Below are 22,473 nucleotides of genomic sequence, written 5' to 3'. Positions count from 1 at the left end.
GGTGGGATTAAAGAAAGGGGGATTACAATCAGCATGTATAATGTGGGGGGAGGCACGGGGAGGGCTGTGCAACACAGAGAAGAGAAGTAGTGATTCTACAGCATCTTACTATGCTGATGGACAGTGACTGAAATGGGGTTTGTGGAGGGGACTTGGTGAAGGGGGTAGCCTAGTAAACATAATGTTCCTCATGTAATTGTAGATTAATGATACCAAATTAAATAAAATTAAAAATAGAAATACCATTTGACCCAGGAATTCCAATTCTAGAAATTTACCCTAAGAATACATAAGCCCAGTTTGAAAAATACAGATGCACCCCTATGTTTATCACAGCACTATCTACAGTAGCCAAGAAATGGAAGCAACCTAAGTGTCCATTGGCAGATGAATGGATAAAGAAGATGTGGTACATATACACAATGGAATACTATTCAACCATAAGAAGAAAACAAATCCCACCATTTGCAACAACATGAATGGAGCTAGAGGGTATTATGCTCAGTGAAATAACCAGGTGGAGAAAGACAAGTACCAAATGATTTCACTCGTATGTGGAGTATAAGAACAAAGCAAAAACTGAAGGAAAAAAACATCAGCAGACTCACAGAACCGAAGAATGGACTAACAGTTACCAAAGGGAAAGAGACTGGGGTAGGTGTGTGGGAAGGGAGAGATAAGGGGAAAAATGGGGCATTATGATTAGCATACATAATGTCGGTGGGGGGCACCTGGGAAAGGCAGTATATACAGAGAAAACAAGTAGTGATTCTATAGCATCTTACTACGCTGATGGACAGTGACTTTAATGGGGTATGTGGGGGAGACTTGATAATGAGGGGAGTCAAGTAACCATAATATTGTTCAAGTAATTGTACATTAATGATATCAAAATAAAAAAAGTAAAAATATGTATATGTATTTTAATGACAAAAGAAATAGTGAAGGGATGGGTAAAGATATTTCATGCTAACAATAGGGAGAAAAAAGCAGGTGTTGCAGTACTTGTATCAGATAAAATAGACTTCGAAACAAAGAAAATAACAAGAGATAAAGAAGGACATTACCTAATGATAAAGGGGTCAGTCCAACAAGAGGATATAACCATTATAAATATCTATGCACCCAACAGAGGAGCACCTACATATGTGAAACAAATACTAACAGAATTAAAGGAGGAAATAGAATGCAATGCATTCATTGTAGGAGACTTCAACACACCACTTACTCCCAAGGACAGATCAACCAGACAGCAAATAAGTAAGGACACAGAGGTGATGAATAACACACTAGAACAGCTGGACATAACAAACATCTGCAGCCCTACACCCAAAAGCAGCAGGATATACATTCTTCTCAATGCACATGGAACATTTTCCAGAATAGACCACATACTAGGCCAAAAAAAGAGCCTCAGTAAATTAGGAAACACTGAAATTCTACCAACTAACTTGTCAGATCACAAATATATAAAACTAGAAATAAATTTTACAAAGAACACAAAAAGGCTCACAAACACATGGAGGCTTAACAACATGCTCCTAAATAATCAATGGATGAATGACCAAATTAAAACAGAGATCAAGCAATATATGAAAACAAATGACAACAACAGAACAAAGCTCCAACATCTGTGGGATGCAGCGAAAGCAGTTTTAAGAGGAAAGTATATAGCAATCCAGGCCTATTTGAAGAAGGAAGAACAATCCCAAATGACTAGTCTAAAGTCACAATTATTGAAATTGGAAAAAGTAGAACAAATGAGGTCTAAAGCCAGCAGAAGGAGGCACATAATAAAGATCAGAGAAGAAGTAAATAAAATTGAGAAGAATAAAACAATAGAAAAAATCAATGAAACCAAGAGCTGGTTCTTTGAGAAAATAAATAAAGTAGGAAAATCTCTAGCCAGACTTCTCAAGAAAAAAAGAGTCTAGGCACATAAACAGAATCAGAAATGAGAAAGGAAAAATCACTAGCGACACCACAGAAATACAAAGAATTATGAGAGAATACTATGAAAAATTATATGCTAACAAACTGGATAATCTAGAAGAAATGGACAACTTTCTAAAAAAATACAACCTTCCAAGACTGACCAAGGAAGAAACAGAAAATCTGAACAGACCAATTACCAGCAACAAAATTGAATCGGTAATCAAAAAACTACGTAAGAACAAAACTCATGAACCAGATGCCGTCACTGCTGAATTTTATCAAACATTTAGTGGAGAGCTAATACCCATCCTCCTTAAAGTTTTCCAAAGAGTAGAAGAAGAGGAAATACTTCCAAACTCATTCTATGAGGCCAGCATCACTCTAGTACCAAAACCAGGCAAAGACACCACAAAAAAAGAAAATTACAGACCAATATCCCTGATGAACATAGATGCAAAAATACTCAACAAAATATTAGCACACCAAATTCAAAAATACATCAAAAAGATCATACATCAAGATCAAGTAGGATTTATGCCAGGGATGCAAGGATGGTACAACATTCGAAAATCCATCAACATCCTCCTCCACATAATTACAATTAGCATGTATAATGTGGGGGGAGGCACAGGGAGGGCCGCGCAACACAGAGCCGACAAATAGTAATTCTATAGCTCTTACTACGCTGACGGACATGACTGAAATGGGGTTTGTGGGGGGGATTTGGTGAAGGGGGGAACCTAGTAAACATAATGTTCCTTATGTAATTGTAGATTAATGATACCAAAAAAAAATAAGCTTCTGTTCGGCAAAGGACTCCATCAGTAGAACAAAAAGACATCCATATTATGGGATAATATATTCATAAATGACATCTGATAAGGGATGGAGTTAGAGGGTATTATGCTCAGTGATATAAGCCAGGTGGATAAGGAGAAGTATCAAATGACTTCACTCATCTGTGGAGTATAAGAACAAAGAAAAAAACTGAAGGAGCAAAACAGCAGCAGAGTCACAGATCCCAAGAATGGACTAATAGTTACCAAAGGGAAAGGGACTGGGGAGGATGGGTGGGAAGGGTGGAACAAGTGGGAAAAAGGGGTATTATGAATTGCACACATAATGTAGGTGGGGTCTGGGGGAGGGCTGTACAACACAGAGAAGACTAGTCTTGTTTCTATAGCATCTTACTACACTCTGATGGACAATGACTGTAATGGGGTATGTGGGGGGGACTTGGTGATGGGGGAGTCTAGTAACCATAATGTTGCTTATGTAATTGTAGATTAAAGATAGCAAAAAAAAAAAATCCCAAAACGAATCACATTAGAATAGAAGAGAAGAGACTTCCCTCAATTTGAAAAAGGATCATTTGTCAGATTTTATTTTCCAACAATACATCCCATATCACATGCTCTTTTCATGTTTCACTGACAGTCAGCCCACCAAGAGATAGAGACTGTGCTCCCTGCCCTTGAATCTGGCTGGGTGGGCCTGAGACTACAGTGGAAGTGACGTTATGTGACTACTGAGGTTATGTCATAACTCTGAAACAGCTTCCATCTGTTATTTTGGAATAATTGCTCTTGGAATGCAGCCACTATGCGGCGAGGAAGCCAAGCAGGCCCTGTAGAGGAACTGACAGCCAGCTTCAACTTGCTAGCCTTTTGAGTAAGCCATCTTTGAAGTGGGTCTTCTGGCTCCTAGCGATGCTTCATGGAACAGAGACAAGCTTTCCCCACTGAGCCCTGCCCAAATTGAAATTTTTTAAGCTAAAAAAATTATTCTTGTTGTTTTAAGACCCTAAGTTTTGGGGGTTTGTTTTGTTATTATTTTTGTTTCCATAGCATTAGATAACCATAATAGCTATCCATGAAAAACCTACAGCCAGCATCATAGTTAATGGTGAAAGATTGAATGCTTTCCCCCTAAAATCAGGTAGAGGACAAGGATGCTCAGTGTCACAACTTATATTTAACTAGTGAAGTTAGGTCAGAAAATGAAATAAAAGCATAAAGATCAGACAAGAAAAATTAAATGCCTCTATTCACAGACAACATGATTATTCATGTAGAAAGTCTTAATGAATCTACAGAACAGCTATTAGAACTTACTAGTGAATTTAGCAAGGTCTCAAGACATAAAGTAAATAATCATAATAAGTATTTTTATGTAGTAGCAGAAAGCAATTAGAAAACAATTTAAAAGCAATTTCATTTATAATAGCATCAAAAAGATAACATACTTAAATTTAACAAAAGATGTGCAAGATCTCTTCACTGTCAATTACAAAATGTTGCTGAGAGACATTAAAGAAGATTTAGGTAAATGGAGAGAGAAACCATGTTAATGAATTAGAAATCTCTTTATTGTAAAGAAATCAATTCTCCCAAATTGATTTCTAGATCCAAGTCAATCTCAATCAATTCCAGCAGTTTCTTTTGTAGAAATTTACAACTTGATTCAAATATATATGTAGAAATGCAAAGGACCTAGAATATCCATAACACTCTTTAAAAAGGACAAAGACATCCCTGACTGTATGATTTACTGTAAAACTGTAGTGATTATGACAGTGTGGTACTGGCATATGGATCAACAAATACCAAAAGAACATAATAGAGAGCCCAGAAAGAGACCTGTACTCATTCAGTTATTTGATTTTTTAACGAAGGTGTAAAAGCAATTCAATGGGAAAGAAAGTCTTTTCAACAAATGCTGCTGGAAAACCTGGATATGCACTTGGGGAGGGAGTGAGGGGAGAACTCAGCCTCATGCCACACACATGGAATACAGATCTAAATGGAAAATAAAACAGCATGCTTCAAGAATAAAACACAGGGGAGTGTCTTCATTACTCATGGGTTGGAAAACATTCCTTAGGTCATAGAGAGCAAAAAGTAGGAAAGAAAAATGCATAAATTAGATTTCACAAAGAATAAAGAGGCTCTATTTCTAAAGATCTTGTTGATGAATAGACAAACCAGAGATTGGGAGAAAATACTTGCAAAATCTATCTGACAAAGGTCTTGTATCCAGAATTACATAAAGAATTCCTATAACTCCAATGGGGCATGGGGCGGCGGTACTCAATAATATGGCTGAATGTAGCAACCACATTGTTTTTCATGTGAAATCTTTATAAGAGTGTATGTCAATGATACCTTAATAAAAAAATTATTTTAAAAAAAAGTGTAAAAAAATTCTGCAAAAGAAGAAGAAAAAAGAATTCCTAAAACTCAATAATAATAGGACAGTACAATGTAAAAAATTTGGAAATAGATTTGAACAGATATTTTACATAGGAAGATACAGATATGGCCAAGCATGTGATAAAGTACTCAGTATCATTAATGATGGGAAGTGCAAATTAAGACGAAAAAGACTGACAGCATCTAATGTTGTCAAGAATATGCACAAACTGGAATTCTCATACATTGTTGGTGGTAGTGTAGAATATTACAACCCCTTGGATAAAGGTCTGGCAGTATCTTATAAACCTAAACATGGCCCAGAAATTTCTCTCCAACATATTTACTTAAGAGAAAAGCATATGTCCACAGAAAGACTGGTATAAGGATATCTGTAACATTTTTATTCAAGATAGCAAAATAATATAGATAGTCCAAGATATAAATATAGATCGAGGAGACTGGTTCAATAAACTGTCATTCGGCAATAAAAAAGGAATAAACTACTGATTCATGTAACATAACAGATGAATCTGCAATACTGAGTGAAAGAAATCTGACATAAAATAGTATGTATCCTATGATTCCATTTATATGAAGTTCTAGAATAGGTAAGTCCAATCTCTGATGGAATAAAAAACAAAAAACAAAAAACTAGTGGTTTACTCTCCAGTGGGGATGGATGTGGGAATTGCCTGGGAAGGGGCATGAGAGAACTTTCTGGAATGATCTTAACTGCTTCTTCTGAAGGGGTTTGTTAAACACACTTGGCAAAATTCAGCAAATGGAACACAAGATTTGTGCATTTTGTTTTATGTAAATTAAAAATTTTTACATGTAAAACTTACATAAAAATTTACAAAGTACTGTAAAATATTGAACTCTAGCTAATGATATGTATGCTAAAGTGTTTAGGGGTGAAATGCACTGATGCCTCCTATTTCACAATGTACTTTAAAAAGCCTGAATTGATGGATGGATAGAGGAATAGATAGATACACATGATAGGTCAAAAACAGCAAAATGTTCATTGTAAAATCTAGGTGATAGATTTTGTTATACAATCCTTTTAGCTTTCCCATACATTTGAAAATTTTCATGATGAAGTATTGGGGAAAAGGACTGAATTGCAGGGAGACAAGAATGGAAGTACCTATAAGAGTATTGCAGTTTTCCAGGTGGGAGGTAATGTTTAGGTAGTGACAGCGAAGATGGAACACAATGAAGAGACTTAAGATCGTTTAAGAGGCAGAATCTATGGATCTGCCTATGGATTGGATGTAGGGGCTAACAGAAAGGAATCAAAGATTATTTCTGGGTTTCTGGCCTTATCCTCTGGGTGGATAGTGCTATTATTGAAGAGAATAATAGGTTTGTCAGGAAATAAAAAATTCCATTTGGCTATTTTATAATTGAGCCCTCCTCCCAAATGTTGTAGATGTCAAGTAGGCAGTTGAATTTTTGAATTCAGAAGAAAAGCCTCGTCTATAAGCACCTCTTTGAGAACTGGTAGGATAGAGATGGTATTTAAAGCCATGGAAATAGATGAAATAACCTAGGGAGCTAGGAGTTAATTTTGTCCAGAGCTGAATTCTGAGGCCTTTCAACATTTAGAGGCTGAGCAGGAAATGAAGACAGTACAGGAGATTGAGGAGGGTCTGTGAGGTTGGAGGAAAACCGGTTGAGTGTGGTGTCACAGGCAGCTAATCTATTACAGACAAGGCTTTTCCATTTTTTTCACCCAAGATGTTGCTCATAATATTTATATAAGAAAACATGAATGTGAAAGACAAATTTTGGTAAAGATTATTTTTAAGCTGGGTGATAGCCTTATCAGGTGATCATTTTATTATTCTTTACACATTTCCATATATCTTAAATATTATGTATGTTGATTTTAAAGGTGGTTTATAATGTTCTGTGTATGTAAGATAAACTGATTTTTAATTTTAAAAATTAAAAATGTATAGGAATGAAATGGGAGAGCCTGTAAGAAAATCCTTTAAAGAAGCTTGCTGTGGACTGTGGTCACGAGAGGGATGGGATAATTTTCACTAAGATAACATCTTTAAAAGGTGGAAGACACTGGGCCACATTAGAAGCCTGGGAGCAATCCAGTAGTAAGGGCCAGATCGATGATACAAGAAAATGAGGGAATAAATGAAGCAGCAATGCTCTGGAGAATGCTAGAGGCCTGGGATCCCGAGTACAAATACAGAAATTGCCCACTGACAGGAAGAACGCTTTGTCCATTGTTGAAAAAAGTGGAAAGAGATTATAAAACAGGTGCAGATATGAGCAGTTTTGTAGATTAAGTTTTGTAGGAAAATCCTGACAGCTTCTATTTTCTCAATGAGTTTTCCAGAAAGCGGAGAGGATGTTTTCCAAGAGAATATGAAATTCCAAAGATCTGGGTTTGGGCAACTGCAAATGGTTCTGTTTAAAATAAGAGCGTGTGTTGGGCACGGGTTGCCTGGTCTAGAGAGATGCCCGGAGCATTTAGTCTGGGCCAGATTATGCAGACTCTGGTTTTCCAAACCCAAGAGCCAGGGGGTAAATGCGCGATACGCGCCTGCACCGCCCAGGTGCGGCGCTCCAAGAGCCATGCGCCGGGCGAGGGAGGGGCGGGCTGCGCAGGTCACTTGGTACCTAGGCGCGTCGGCGCATGCGCGCGGCGCCTCGTGGACTGGCGCGCCTTTTATTTTCAGCTTTGCTGTGGATTCCAGGGGTTTTATCCGGCGACGGTTCGCCGTGTCTACGCCCGTGATGGAGCAGCTGGACGAACTGGAGCTGCTGATGGAGAAGAGTTTCGGGGAGGAGGCTGTGCCACCGGCGGAACTGTGAGCCGAGGGGAGGGAGGGCCTGGGAGCAAAGCGGGAGATTTGAAAGAAAGAAGCGGAAGAGGCGCACCGCGCCTCCCCAGATCCCGGCTCGGGATTTTCGGGTCCCCTGAGCAGTTTCCGGAACTGGGGTCTGCATCTCAGGGTTCTTTTTGGAGCCGCACTCAGGCCGGAGTCCGAAGACTCCCTCACTCAGCAGATCTTTCTTTCCCTTGATACTACCTCTTTTCCGAATTTAGGGAGTCCCAGCCACCTTTAAATGTCTTTATAAAAGTAAATTGAAACAACTAGATGATTTTCTTGTTTAGTTGGAGAAACATCCCAGAGAGAACTCTGCACCCTCAGCTGGTGTAAATGGTAAGGGAAACTTGACCCACAGTCATAGTGTGGAACTATTTTCAATAGTTATATTAATTATTGTGGACGGGTCTTTGCATTTTGTGTTACGATCCGCAGTGCCTTTTGGGAGATCCTTAAGGCCTCCCAGCTGACCTTGGGAAATTCTTGGCCAGAGGCTACGGGGTGTGTGTGTGTGGGTAGGTGACTGAAGAGTTTACTGTATAATAGATCCTAGGGTTGGGTGACAGATAGTTTTAGGGTAATGTGAAAAGCGTTCAGTGTTAATAATTGAAGAGGTAATGACTGGCTCTGTTGGACTGTCACTGATGAAGATTTAACTGCAGTCAAACTAGAAAGACTTAGAGAAATTTATGTTTTCCAAAGGAGGGATTATTTTGCTTAGTTTTCAGGCGGCTAGGATTAGTGCGTAATAAAAGTATTGTGAAATTGCCCATTTTATAGAAGAAATTTTTTAATTACTCTGTAAAGGAATGAGATAAATGTTACAGGTATTAAGCTTGTTTTCTTTACAAAGCAGGGGCTAGTTGATCCACAATGAGATTTAATGTAAGGATTTTCTGCATTACATAGTAGGTTGAACTACATTTCTAAGTACGCAGGGTTCCGGAACTAGGAGTCCGAATTTAGGGAGTCCCAGCCACCTTTAAATGTCTTTATAAAAGTAAATTGAAACAGCTAGATGATTTTCTTGTTTAGTTGGAGAAACATCCCAGAGAGAACTCTGCACCCTCAGCTGGTGTAAATGGTAATGGAAACCATTTTGCAAGTAAATGAAACCTGAGCATTTAAAAAAAACCTCTGTGCTGCATTTATTAGAAGTTACCTTATTAATAATGTTAATAAAGGGAGTAGATATGAACCTTACAGAAGCTACAGGAAACATAGACAGTGTCCAAGACAATTCCTTTTACTTCTATTTCGGGAAGGTTGTTTACACTGATAGTTGGAATTTGTTGTTTAATATTTGTAAGTTTATCCTTAATCCTCTTAATCATGATGTCCTGGAGAGCTCCTCAGAGAGCTTATACAGTATTGGGAAAAATCCATATCATAAGCATGTTTTAAATGACATTGTTTCTGGGGAGTTTTTATAATAGGAATTCTATGCCCTTATTCTCTCAATCAATTTTTACCTATTTTGGCTAACGGTCATTGTGATAAACTTTCCAGAAGAAACAAACCTAGAAACCTAGAAGGTTGGTGTATAGATAAAGGAGATTGGATGGCTTATTTCATGTTTGTGCTGCAGTAATTTTTGTATATGTATGCTTTAGGTTTCAGAAGGTGGAAGCTTCCTTTTCTAAAACAGTTCTGAGCCAAGGAATGGATAACCGGTACCTGGTATTAGCAGTCGATATTGTACAGAATGAAGAAGGAAACCATGAAAAGCACCTAATCATCACTGCTTCCCAGTCGCTAGATAAAGAACTGTGTATCCTTAGGAATGACTGGTAATTTTTTCTTATCTAGTAGAATCTTAAGGGCAGCACTTAAACCCGTCCCATTGTGTGGATGTTGTGGGGCTTGTGTGGATGTTGCTGTAATTTATTGCTAATAAAGGGAGTAGATATGAACCTGAATTAATTCTACATAAAAATTGTGCCTATTAACCCAGCATCGCAAGTCCCTATTCTAAAACTTGATTTTTATTGCATTTGAAAGTCAAGTACAAAGGGACTTACTAAATGACTATTGTCCTATTTCCCAGTACTTTCTGTTTTAATATTGTAGCTTAAAACTCATATTTGTTCTCACTAACCACAAAATTACAGCATAAGAACATTCTTAGACCTTAGATTTTTTTTTTTACTCAAGCCAAGTGTGGAACATAAAGGGTCAAGGGTTGATACAGAGAACATGGAGGCTGTAAATGGGATGGCTTGAACTAGATAAATATGATTTTATGCTTGCTACTTTGAATTTGACTTCATGCCTCTAGACTTACAGAAGCTGTAGATATGCTTTAAGCATTAAGAACAAGAGAATTATTATTAAAACAACCTAATCCATAATTGGAGCTATATATTACACTGTTAGAGACTTGATAGTTTTTGCAGTAGGTGATGCTTAACACTAAGCAGTTTTCCTTTTTGGGATTAAGGAAAACCTATGGGTATTCTCAAGGGTGTTTCAAAGGTAGGAAGGGGCAGAGGAACTAGGAGTTGATTGAGAAGACTGCATTCTAGTATTAATTTTTTTTAAAGACCCGGAAGTTTAGAGTACTTATTCCTTCAGATAAAATAGTTTACTTTTTGAAGCTTCCTTAATATGTTTAAGTGTAGGAATCTAAACTTGTGTATTTTACCTTTGTTTTATTTTTAGGTGTTCTGTACCAGTAGAGCCAGGGGACATCATTCATTTGGAGGGAGACTGTGTATCTGATACTTGGATAATAGATGAAAATTTTGGATATTTGATTCTATATCCAGACATGCTGATTTCTGGTACAAGCATAGCCAGAAGCATTCGATGTATGAGAAGAGCTGTCCTCAGTGAAACTTTTAGGGTGAATAATATTAACACATAATGTTTCTACAGGGTCTTAGAGTTTACAGAGCACTTTTACACTTTTATTTCATTTAATCCTCCCCTAGTCCTGTGAGGTAGATGGTATTAATCATCTGCATTTTATGGAGAAGAAAAATCAAGCTCAGAGAGGTTAAGTGACTTGTCCAAAGTTATTGTAGGTAGTAAGTGACAGGGCTGGGACTCAAGGCCAGGTGCTTGAATCCTTTGAATCTTATTCAGCACTTAATAAAATAATTCTAATGACCAGAAGATTAAGTAATACAGTTTTTAATTTAATACATGTAGGTATTTCCAAACTTGGCTTTATGTAATTCCCAATAAACTAAAAAAAATGTGTTACCTTTTTAAAAAATAATTATGGAAAGTTTCAAACATAACACAGGGATGATTGTAATAACTCCTATGTACCCATTTTGCTGTTCCTAAACTTTATATTATTTTGCAAGTAAATGAAACCTGAGCATTTAAAAAAATATACGAGTGTAGTATCTTTATCATATATGATAAAATTAAAAGGAATTCCTTAAATCTAACGTCTTAAGTTAATCTAGTCTCTATTGTCTTTTATTAAAAATATCTTTTTATTCAATTAGTTTATTAGAATCAGTATCCAAACAAGGTCTTTTAATTATGTTTGGTTGATATGTGTCATTAATTTTTCATCTATATTAGTTCTGACTTACATCTATCCCCTTTGTTTCAATCCCATTTATTTGTTGAAGAACCTGGGTTTTTATTTGTTAAAAGTTTGCTTTTTCTTTCAGGGCATTTTCTTAATTACACAATTAATCTATATGCATTTAGAAAATCAAAAATATAGCTAAGCAAGAAGAGAAAAAAAACATACCTAAATAGGTTCTCTCATAGTCTCAGTTATTGGTTATTTGTAGTTGCTTTTTTAAATCAGCTTTTCTTCTTTAATTGTGGAGGAAACTAGCAACTTCTCATGTAACCATGTGTTATAAAGCAGACCTGAATATTAATCTTTTAAAAACTTACAGTTTTAGATTTACATAGAACTTGCATAAATAGTACAGAGAGAGTTCCTCTCTAAATTTTTAAAATTCCTAATGCATGTTATGATTGACTTTATTTTGATAGCTTTAAGGGGGAGGGCTAGGCTAATGAAAGTTAATTGCAAAATACTGTTTCTTTTTAAGTGGAGAGAATGATTCAGAAGTCTCTGCTGTAAGTTTAAATTTTATGTTTGAATAATATCTTTTACTTACATTAGTTTTTAAGCTATGCCTTTATTGACTTTTCTGTTTAGGTAGATTATGAAGTGAAAATAGAGAAAAACATGTTATATTTGAGTATATGTTGAACTTCATAAAGGTTATTTTACTTTTTTTCAAAATGGAAAATGCAGATTTTAAAAAAGGTAACATACTTGTAAAATAGTTCAGGTAATTCCAAATAGAAAAAAGTAAAGTCACCTATAATTCCACTCACCAAAAAAAAATTGTTTCACATATGCCTCACCAGTATGCTTTGGCTATGGTGGTTTAATAGGTTAGTTAATAAATATATAGTCATATCTGTTAATAAGTAAAATAAAATGTTCATATAATTTTTTTTTTTAAGAGTTCTGATCCAGCCACACGCCAAATGCTGATTGGTACAATTCTCCATGAAGTATTTCAAAAAGCAGTAAGTGCTAGCTTTGTCCCGGAGAAACTACAAGAACTTGCTTTTCAAACTGTTCAGGAGATAAGGCATCTGAAAGAAATGTAAGTAGTTATGAGAGAAACTATAGATACAGTTCTATTATATAACTTCTTTTCTAGAGTCCATAAGGTATTTGGTTATTAGAGAATTAAATTTGAATCCGTGTAATACTAGAATGAATAAGATTCCAGGGTTGTATCGCCCCATTGCAGTTCTGTAGAAATTATGAGCTTCTGAAATTGTAGAATAGGATCTCTTTGGTTAAAAATATCTAAATATTCTGACTTGCACATGGTAGAATCCTCAGCTGCTCTCAGAAAGTGAAAAACTTTTTCCCCTACTTCTAGAAACATGTGACATACTGAAAATTGTATGGGTGTGAGAGGTAGGTGGACCTGTTTTCAGATTCTAACTTTGCCAGTTTTATGACTGAGCAAGTTACCTTTAGATTCACAGAAATGTTTTTATTAGTGGTGATTTTGATTTGCAAACTAGTTGACATAAACTTACTTTGCCCAGATGTAATTGTTTCACTTTTATGGGAAAAATGTGTTCCAAAATTCCACACAACTCATTTTACTAATGACCTACAATCTATTGTCCTAAAAACACTTTAGAATCCTGCCATATGTCAGGCACTGTGTTAAGTGCTTTCAAGCATCTTACCTTATAGACTCTAATAGCAACCTGTTTAAAATGAAGAAACTGAAGCACAGAGAAGTTGTCATTTGGTCAGGACCACAAAGCATGACATTCAGAATATAAGTAGATGAAGTTTTTGCTTTAAGAGTTACTGCTTTATTTGCCACTTTGCATTTCAAGTTAAAAATTTTTTTTTCATGTCCTAATCAGGATATGATGATAACTTACCTGTTTTGTATTGTATTAATCATTGCCCTGAAACAAATCACATCAAAACTTAGTGGCTTAAAATGACAAACATCTAATGTTCTATCATGGTTTCTGTAAATCAGGAATTTGGAGGTCACTTAATGAGGAGTTCTGGCTCAAGGTCTCCGCTATGGGGCTGGAGGCATTTGAAAGCTTGATCAAGGTGGGAGACCTGCTTATGAGGCCTCAGTCCCTCACCTCTCTCCACAGGGCTGCCTGATGTGTTTGCATGACACGGCGGCAGCTTCCTGAGATTGAAGAATCCAAGAAAGAACAACAGGCCTTTTATAATCCAGTCTCTGCATTCCTACTTTGTCACTTCTGCTTTTTTTTTTTTTATTCATTTGGTGCAAGTCACTAAATCCAGCTTTCCTCCAAGGGCAGGGGAATTGCAGGCATTCAGGTATTAGGGAGCCTGATTAGTACAGACCCAACTTAAATACCAGGATGGAAGACGACAGTGTTCTGAGTAGCCTTGCTCATAATTTATGATGTCCATATAGTAAACCTTGTGCACTTTACATAATGGAATGTTTCTCATGCCCTCAGCATCTGTTACTTTTCACTAATATCTTACAGTCTTATGTATCTGGTTTCCAAGATGCAGGAGAGAGGCACCTTCATAATATATAATCTAAGAGCTGATAGCACCATTACAGTATAGAAAAGAGGAAACTTAAAAAAATGCACAAATTATGTAAGTCAGAATGCATTCTTAGTAGATTCTAGCATATCACTGAATTGTTTTTATCATGATACCCTAAGTTGTAAGGGAAAATGTGTTTCATTTCATAATTATGAAAATACTAATTCTCTGATGAATTGTGCCTATCTGCAGTAATGCCAATCCTGTTTAAGAGAATACTTTTTAAATTTCCCAAATCCTAAAATAACAGGTTCTTTTCTACCCTCTCTCATAGACTCTTCTACCTTGTTACAGATGTTAGAACAGGTATTATCTGTTAATCTTCTACCCTCTCATATCTATAGAAGTCTAGGCTTGAAGATCCTACCTTAAGTATCTCAATCTCAGAGAAGACCAGGCTGTTAATGTCATTTTGCTGTGACTTGACTAAAATTATAAAGGGAGAAATTAAATGCAGAACATGTTAAATAACTAATACTGGAATTCTTTAAATTCCAATTTTATTTGGGAAATTAAAAAAAAAGAGTTCTGGTCTGTAAAAAGACAGACTGGGAAGAATCTACCTAGAGATGTCATGACAATGAGAAACAATTCCATGATGAGTGGGGAAAGTTATTTAAGAAAAAGATTACTCAATTGTACAGGTATTTTTAAAATAATAAATTATTATTTCTAAATAGAATATAAATTCAAGTATACCATAAGTTACTGTAACAGTACAAGAGAGTGTGCAGTAAAAGTACTTTCCAGCCTTATCTACCTAGCCACCCAGTTCCTCTCTGCAGAGGCAACCACTCTTACAGTTTCTTTTATGTCCTTCCAGAGATTTCGAACATTTCTATGTCTAGTGCACACACACACACAGACACACATTTATGTTTCGTGTGTTATGTAAATGGCAGCATACCATGCACATTACTATGTACTTAAAGAGTAAATTTTAGTGATCATTCCATATCAGTACTTACTGAGCTCTCTCATTTTTATTTAATATTGGTATAATGTTTGATTCTGTGGATGTAGCATAATTTATTTAAGTAGCCCCCTGGCATTTCAGTCTTTGCTTCTATTAGAATTCTATAATAACTCCCTTTGCACATCCTTTATTTCATAAATGTGTGGGTCCATACCATACCTGAGCCCAGTACATAGAAGTGGGATTATTTGCCAGAGGATATGTGCATTTAAACATTTAAAAAAATCTTTTTATTTGGAAGTAATTTCAAATTTAGCAAGAAGTTGCAAGTGTAGTACAAAGAAAATCCACAAACTGTATTTAGATTCAACTAGTGTGTATGTGTGTGTGTGTGTGTAGATTATTTTTCTAAGGTTAAATAGTATACATTGTTGTACATGACGGGCTGTATACCATGAAGATACTGGCCAGAGACCATACCAATCAGCCTTCGATATCCTGGGGTACCTTGTGGGCTCAGGGGTCCCCACTGCAGTGGGCAAATCTGGCCTCACTCACCCTGCCTCAGGCCTCTTCTCTTCAGGCTACCCTGTGATGGCTGAAGCTGGGGACATGGTGACCTTCAACGGCTGGGTGCCTGGTGAGGCAACCTGCTGCTAGCTAAGGACTTTGCTTATGACACATTCTCGCTGACACTGAGTCAGGCAGGCTCGGGGCTCATGTCCCTGAGGTGAAAAACCATGATATGTATTTAAGTGTGTATTTCCTAAGAATAAAAATTTTCTTTTATGCAACCACAATACAGTTAACCAACTTCAGGAAGCTTAATGTTGATAGAATACTTGTGTCTGATCTGTCCACATTTCAGTTTTGTCCAGTAATGTCCTATATAACATTTTCCTCCAGGACAGATTCTAGTCTGGATACATTTAAAATTTTGATCTAAATTGCTCAATTGCTCTGTATAGATATTGTCCCAGTTTACATTTCTGCTGGCAATATATGAGTCTTTGTTTCCTCATATCCTCACCTACATCCTCTTCTATCAGCTAGAAGTTGCCAGATTTCAGACAGCCTTTTGCAATGATAACGTTTGCCTCTGAAAAGGTAGTCTGAGAGTGATCATTTGGAGCATTTTGGTGTCAGCTGTTCCTTGACTTGAGGAATTTAAGCTATTCTTTCAGCTTGAGGTTGCTAATGTGCTCAGGAGAAGCAGTCTTGGCAGTTAGGGTTGCTAATTTTGTCTTCCCTGATGAAGCAGCTCTTTTGGAGGACTGATGGGCTCTGCTGTCTTACTTTTATGGCTGAATAAAATTCCATTCTATGTATAATTTTTGTTTATCCATTATTAGTTGATGGGTACTTGGATTGCTTGTTTGGATGTTTTTATCCTTATTTAATTTATTCGAATTCTTTTGTATTTAATCTCTTATTTTGGCAGGTACCGCTTAAACCTGAATCAAGATGAAATAAAACGGGAAGTAGAGGAGTATCTTCCTTCATTTTCTAAATGGGCTGGAGATTTCATGCATAAATATAATTCAGCTAACTTCCCTCAGATGCAGCTCTCTCTGTAAGAAACCTATTTTGTTTATATGATATTCATATGTATGTTCTTTATTAATTTATCCAAGTCCTTGATTGTATTTATTTTTTATTGAGGTACATATCATAAAATGCACAAATCTTACTGTATACAGCTCAATGAATTTTGACATGTGTATGTTGTTCATATGTTTAAATAAAGATATTATCCATATATTGAATTAAAGCCTTTTAAATGTCAAATTACAAGTAGGCTTTTTATATCCTTTTTTTATAAATTACAGTCCTGAGTATCTCTCTAGTACAAGAAAATAATTTAATGAACAGAAAATTCTATTTTCATTACAATAAAAATTTTATATAGTGTTTTAATGAAATCAATTTGTAAATACTTGGGGGATCCTAATTTCATATATATTTCTCTTTGTTACTGCTCTGTATGGACTGTATCTGTTGATTGTCATGAATTTGTACTGTGTTTAAATGTGTCTAGCCATTTAATGCTATTTGACATTTGGTTTGTTTGTTTTTCCTCTTGAAATAGCATTAATATAAGTTTATAGGAAATCCGTTTTTCTTTTCCATTATTCATCCATTCAACAAATAACTTATTGAGTGACTAATATTTGCTACACTAATATGTGCCAGTCGTAGGTGCTGGGATTATAGTAGTGAGGGAAAAAAGTCGCTGACTTCCTGCATGGCGCTTCTATACTGCTTACAGCTCAACAGCAGGGTGCCAGATTGTGATAAATGCATTGTAAAACAATGGGGAGGATAAGAAGGAAAGAAAAGTCAGTAGTATCAGTAGTGGTAGAACATACTATTTCCATAAAATGGTCATGCAAGACTTCTCTAGTAAGATAATGTTGAATAGAAGCCTCAAGGATGGGAAGAGGGAGGTATGCACTTGTCTCCAGGAATCGGGTTCCAGGCAAAAGCCCTATGGGTGACACACCCTCTCCATTGTGACTGGAGCAGAGTGAGGTAGGAGAGAGCAGCTATAGCTCTCCTGGGGACTCGTAAACCATGTGAGGACTTTGGCTGCTGTTCTGATTAGATGGGAAGCCACTGGAAAATTTGCATGGAGGGTTTTTAAAATTTTTTATTTAAAATTTGGTATCATTAATATACACTTACATGAGCAACATTGTGGTTACTAGATTCCCCCATTATCAAGTCCCCACCACATAACCCATTACAGTCACTGTCTATCGGTGTATTAAGATGCTATAGAATCACTACTTGTCTTATCTGTGTTATACTGCCTTCCCTGTGCCCCCCTCTACATTATGTGTGCTAATCTTATTCCCCTTATTCCCCTTCTCCTTCCATTCCCACCCACTCTCCCCAGTCCCTTTCCCTTTGGCAACTGTTAGTCCATTCTTGGGTTCTGTGAGTCTGCTGCTGTTTTGTTCCTTCGGTTTTTTCTTTGTTCTTATAATCCACAGAGGAGTGAAATCATTTGGTACTTATCTTTCTCTGCCTGGCATATTTCACTGAGCATAATACTCTCTAGCTCCATCCATGTTGTTGCAAATGGTAGGATTTGTATTCTTATTATGGCTGAATAATATTCCATTGTGTATATGTACCACCTTGTCTTTATCCATTCATCTACTGTTGGACACTTAGGTTGCTTCCATTTCTTGGCTATTGTAAATAGTGCTGCGATAAACATAGGGGTGCATATGTCTTTTTCAAACTTGAGTGCTGCATTCTTAGGGTAAATACCTAGAAGTGGAATTCCTGGGTCAAATGGTATTTCTATTTTGAGTGTTTTGAGGAACCTCCATACAACTTTCCACAATGTTTGAACTAATTTAAATTCCCACCAGCAGTGTAGGAGGGTTCCCCTTTCTCCACAACATTGCCAACATTTGTTGTTGTTTGTCTTTTGGATGTTGGCCATCCTAACTTGTGTGAGGTGATATCTCATTGTGGTTTTAATTTGCATATCTCTGATGATTAGCGATGTGGAGCATCTTTTCATGTGCCTGTTGGCCATCTGAATTTCTTCTTTAGAGAACTGTCTGTTCAGATCCTGTACCCATTTTTTGATTGGGTTATTTGTTTTTTGTTTGTTGAGGTGCATGAGCTCTTTATATAATTTGGATGTCAACCCCTTAACGGATATGTCATTTATGAATATATTCTTCCATACTGTAGGATGTCTTTTCTATTGATGGTGTCCTTTGCTGTACAGAAGCATTTTAGTTTAATATAGTCCCACTTGTTCATTTTTGCTTTTGTTTCCCTTACCCAGGGAGATACGTTCATGAAGAAGTTGCTCATGTTTATGTCTAAGAGATTTTTGCCTATGTTTTTTCCTAAGAGTTTTATGGTTTCATGACTTACATTCAGGTCTGATCCATTTTGAGTTTACTTTTGTGTATGGGGTTAGACAATGATCCAGTTTCATTCTCTCACATGTAACTGTCCAGTTTTCCCAACATCAGCTGTTGAAGAGGTTGTCAGTTCCCCTTTGTATATCTGTGACTCCTTTATCATATATTAATTGACCATATATGCTTGGGTTTATAGCTGGGCTCTCTAGTCTCTTCCATTGCTCTATGGGTCTGTTTTTGTGCCAGTACCAAATTGTCTTGATTACGGTGGCTTTGTAGTAGAGCTTGAAATCAGGGAGCTTAATTCCCCCCATTTTATTCTTCCTTCTCAGGATTCCTTTGGCTATTCAGGGTCTTTTGCAGTTCCATATGAATTTTAATGCTTTTTTTTGTTCCAGTTCATTGAAGAATGCTGTTGGTATTTTGATAGGGATTGCATTAAATATGTAGATTGCTTTAGGCAAGATGGCCATTTTGATTATATTAATTCTTCCTATCCATGAGCACGGGATGTGTTTCCATTTATTGGTATCTTCTTTAATTTCTCTTAGGAGTGTCTTGTAGTTTTCAGGGTATAGGTCTTTCACTTCCTTGGTTAGGTTTATTCCTAGGTATTTTATTCTTTTTGATGCACTTGTGAATGGAATTGTTTTCCTGATTTCTCTTTCTGCTAGTTCGTTGTTAATATATAGGAAGGCAACAGATTTCTGTGTATTAATATTGTATCCCGCAACTTTGCTGAATTCAGATATTAGATCTAATAGTTTTGGAGTGGATTCTTTAGGGTGTTTTATGTACAATATCATGTCATCTGCAAACAGGGATAGTTTGACTTCTTCCTTACCAATGTGGATGCCTTTTATTTCTTAGTGTTGTCTGATTGCCATGACTAGGACCTCCAGAACTATGTTGAATAATAGTGGGAAGAGTGGGCATCCTTGTCTTGTTCCCAATCTTAGGTGAAAAGCTTTCAGCTTCTTGCTGTTAAGTATAATGTTGGCTGTGGGTTTGTCATATATGACCTTTATTATGTTGAGGTACATGCCCTCTGTACCCATTTTGTTGAGAGTTTTTATCATGAATGGATGTTGAATTTTGTCAAATGCTTTTTCAGCATCTATGGAGATGATCATGTGGTTTTTGTCCTTTTTGTTGATGTAGTGGATGATGTTCATGGATTTTCGAATGTTGTACCATCCTTGCATCACTGGGATGACTCCCAGTTTATCATGATGGATGATCTTTTTGGTGTATTTTTAAATTAGGTTTGGTAATATTTTGTTGAGTATTTTTGCATGTATACAGGGATATTGGTCTAATTTTCTTTTATCGTGGGATCTTTTCCTGGTTTTGGTATTAGAGTGATGCTGGCCTCATAAAATCAGTTTGAGAATATTCCCTCCTCTTCTACTTTTTGGAAAACGTTAAGGAGGATGGATATTAGGTCTTCACCAAATGTTTGATAAAATTCAGCAATGAAACCATCTGGTCCAGGAGTTTTGTTCTTAGGTAGTTTTTTGATTACCAGTTCAATTTCCTTGCTGGTAATTGGTCTATTCAGATTTTCTGTTTTTTTTCCTGGGTCAGCCTGGGAAGGTTGTATTTTTCTAGAAAGTTGTCCATTTCTTCTAAGTTATCCAGTTTGTTAGCATATAATTTTTCATAGTATTCTCTCATAATTCTTTGTATTTCTGTGGTGTCCATAGTGATTTTTCCTTTCTCATTTCTGATTCTGTTTATGTGTGTAGACTCTCTTTTTTTCTTGATACGTCTAGCTAGGGGTTTATCTATTTTGTTTATTTTCTCAAAGAACCAACTCCTGCTTTCATTCATTCTTTCTATTGTTTCATTCTTCTCGATTTTATTTATTTCTTCTGTTCTTTATTATGTCCCTCCTGCTGACTTTGGGCCTCGTTTGTTCTTCCTTTTCTAGTTTCGTTAATTGTGAGTTTAGACTGTTCATATGGGATTGTTCCTTTTTCCTGAGGTTGTCCTGTATTGTAGTATACTTTCCTCTTAGCACGGCCTTGGCTGTGTCCCACAGATTTTGCGGTGTTGAATTAATTTTGTTATTTGTCTTTATATATTGCTTGATCTCTGTTTTTATTTGGTCATTGATCCATTGGTTATTTAGGAGCATGTTATTAAGTCTCCATTTGTTTGTGGGATTTTTCATTTCCTTTGTGTAATTTATTTCCAGTTTCATACCTTTGTGGTCCGAGAAGCTGGTTGGTACAATTTCAATGTTTTTGAATTTACTAACGTTCTTTTTATGGCCTAGTATATGATCTATTCTTGAAAATGTTCCTTGTGCACTTGAGAAGAATGTGTATCCTGTTGCTTTTGGATGAAGTGTTCTGTAGTTGTCCGTTAGGTCCATCTGTTCTAATGTGTTGTTCAGTGCCTTTGTCTCTTTACTTATTTTCTGTCTGGTTGATCTGTCCTTTGGAGTGAGTGGTGTGTTGAAGTCTCCTAAAATGAGTGCATTGCATTCTATTTCCTCCTTTAATTCTCTTAGTATTTGTTTTACATATGTAGGTGATCCTGTGTTGGGTGCATAGATATTTATAATAGTTATATCCTCTTGTTGGACTGACCCCTTTATCATTATGTAATATCCTTTGTCTCTTGTTACTTTGTTTTGAAGTCTATTTTGTCTGATACAAGTACTGCAACTCCTTTTTTCTTCCTTTTGCATGAAATAAATTTTTCTTCTGTTTGCATGAAATAAATTTTTCCATCCCTTTACTTTCAGTTTGTGTATGTCTATAGGTTTAAAGTGAGTCTCTTGTAGGCAGCATGGAGGTGGGTCTTCTTTTTTTATCCATTCAGTGACTGTGTGTCTTTTGATTGGTGCATTGAGACCATTTACTTTTAGGGTGATTATAGACAGGTATGTACTTATTGCCATTGCAGTCTTTAGATTTGTGGTTACCAAAGGTTACTATCTAACCATCTAACTTAACTCACTTATTATGCTATTATAAACACAGTCTGATGATTCTTTATTTTTCTCCCTTCTTTTTCTTCCTCCTCCACTCTTTATATGTTAGGTGTTTTATTCTGTACTGTTTGTGTTTCCCTTGGCTGATTTTGTGGATAGCTGATTTATTTTGCATTTAGTTGGTTTACTTCCTTTGCTGTGGTTTTATTTTCTCTGGTGACAGCTATTTAGCCTTAGGCATACTTCCATTTAGAGCAGTCCCTTTAAAATACACTGTAGAGATGGTTTTTGGGAGCTAAATTCCCTCAACTTTTGCTTGTCTGGAAATTGTATAATCCCTCCTTCAAATTTAGAAGATAATCTTGTTGGATACAGTGTTCTTGGTTCGAGGCCCTTCTGTTTCACTGCATTGAATATGTCATGCCATTCCCTTCTGGCCTGTTAAGTTTCTGCTGAAAAGTCTGATGATAGCCTGATGGGTTTTCCTTTGTAGGTGATCTTATTTCTCTCTCTGGCTGCTTTTAATAGTCTGTCCTTGTGTTTGATCTTTGCCATTTTAATTATTATATGTCTTGGTGTTGTCCTCTTTGGGTACTTTGTATTGGGAGATCTGTGGACTTCCATGGTCTAAGAGACTATTTCCTTCCCCAGCGTGGGGAA

General features: G+C 36.4%; 1 protein-coding gene across 3 annotated transcripts in view; it reads left to right on the top strand.

Moving 5' to 3' along the window:
* The first annotated feature begins 7,812 nt into the window (after positions 1–7,812).
* The window catches only part of DNA2 (DNA replication helicase/nuclease 2), a 54,051-nt gene continuing 39,390 nt past the window's right edge, over positions 7,813–22,473 (top strand). For 2 of the 3 annotated variants that reach the window (XM_036923976.2, XM_057505922.1), the window contains exons 1-5: positions 7,813–7,966; positions 9,601–9,777; positions 10,649–10,832; positions 12,440–12,585; positions 16,418–16,549. In XM_036923976.2, coding sequence (XP_036779871.2) covers positions 7,893–7,966; positions 9,601–9,777; positions 10,649–10,832; positions 12,440–12,585; positions 16,418–16,549 — 713 coding nt within the window. In that variant the 5' untranslated portion in view covers positions 7,813–7,892. Of the gene's footprint in view, positions 7,967–8,396; positions 9,072–9,600; positions 9,778–10,648; positions 10,833–12,439; positions 12,586–16,417; positions 16,550–22,473 lie in introns of those variants that run through there. The other variant, XM_057505923.1, reaches the window with a different exon arrangement.

Source organism: Manis pentadactyla, chromosome 8 (genome assembly GCF_030020395.1).
Source record: "Manis pentadactyla isolate mManPen7 chromosome 8, mManPen7.hap1, whole genome shotgun sequence".
Taxonomy (NCBI): domain Eukaryota; kingdom Metazoa; phylum Chordata; class Mammalia; order Pholidota; family Manidae; genus Manis; species Manis pentadactyla.
This window is presented reverse-complemented; position numbering and strand designations above follow the sequence as displayed.